The 1,169-nt window shown below is 41.3% G+C and overlaps 1 protein-coding gene across 1 annotated transcript in view; it reads right to left on the bottom strand.

Moving 5' to 3' along the window:
- Cct2 (chaperonin containing TCP1 subunit 2) overlaps positions 1-1,169 on the bottom strand; it is a 14,532-nt gene that overhangs the window by 6,432 nt on the left and 6,931 nt on the right. The window contains exon 8 of the mRNA XM_023716278.1: positions 534-598. Within this exon, the coding sequence (XP_023572046.1) occupies positions 534-598 (65 nt within the window). The remainder of the gene's footprint in view (positions 1-533; positions 599-1,169) is intronic.

The raw sequence follows: 1,169 nt of genomic DNA, 5'->3' as shown, positions 1-1,169 counted from the left end.
AGCCCCGCCCCCTTGTGGACTGAGCTGGCCACACACACACACACACACACACAATAAATAAATGTAAAAATAAATAAATAAATGATTTAAAAAAAAAAAAAAAGAATCTCACTACTAGATAGGACTTGTAAAAAAAAAGATAGGACTCGTAGTGATCCATCTGTTTACAGCCTCCCAAGAGCTGGGATTACACGCATGTGCCACCATACTGTCCCAATTATGGTCTCAGTGTGCCCCGGGGACAGGTCTGGTGCAACAGGCCCGGGGTTCAAACCCCTGGCTCCTGTGCCTGCTTGCAAGTGCTTTAATCCGCTGAGCTATCTGACTGGCCCTCATCTATACAAATTTAACAGCTTTGCACCCATACTAGCACTGAAGACAGGTATTAACCATACTATTATTTAGTCTTGAAATCAATTCAGCAGAAATACCTGCTAAAAAACCTTTCCTGTGTTTGTACACTTTAATTCCTGGTAATCTTTAGCAATAAATATAAATGCTACTTCTAAGAATTTTTTAGACAGCACCCTCACCTGATCCATGGTTTCGCTTTCCCAGGTTTTAGCTACCCATGGCAAAGAGGTTCCAATTTTTTTCTCTTTGTCCACAATATTAAACAGAAAATTTTAGAAATAATTCATTGGTTTCTAAACCCCATCCAGTCTGTAGTCAGTAGCCTGGTAAACCCTTGCGCTGTCCAGCCGCCTCTCAGGACCTTGATCATCCCAGAGTGGGGTATCCACGATGTATATTCCGGCTATGTGCTCAACACTTTTAAGCCATCTAGACTATCAGACAAGGCCTCTGTTCAAGTCACCCTTACACAGTAGCCTAAGTTTCTGTCACAATGTCTAATTCATCTCACCACATAGGCGTTATTTCATCTCACAAGAAAGGTGAATACAGCACAATAAGGTACCATGAAAGGTAAATACACTGTAAGACAATACCCATCTAACTTGTTACAGCAGTTATAACTATTATTATTGAACTGTTACTGTGCCAAATTTACAAAATAAACTTTTTCCTCAATAATATGGGAGACACCATGTGAAGAGCTCAGTACTGTCTACAGTTGTAGGCATCCTCTGGGGGGTCTTGGAACATATCCGTATACAAGGAATACTGTCCAACATAAAACTTGGCACTGGGGCTGGGCAGATGGCTCA

The sequence above is a fragment of the Octodon degus genome, unplaced genomic scaffold, assembly GCF_000260255.1.
Source record: "Octodon degus isolate 3935 unplaced genomic scaffold, OctDeg1.0 scaffold00047, whole genome shotgun sequence".
Classification (NCBI taxonomy): Eukaryota; Metazoa; Chordata; class Mammalia; order Rodentia; family Octodontidae; genus Octodon; species Octodon degus.
The sequence above is the reverse complement of the archived record's forward strand: the minus strand, read 5'-3'. Positions and strand labels throughout refer to the sequence as shown.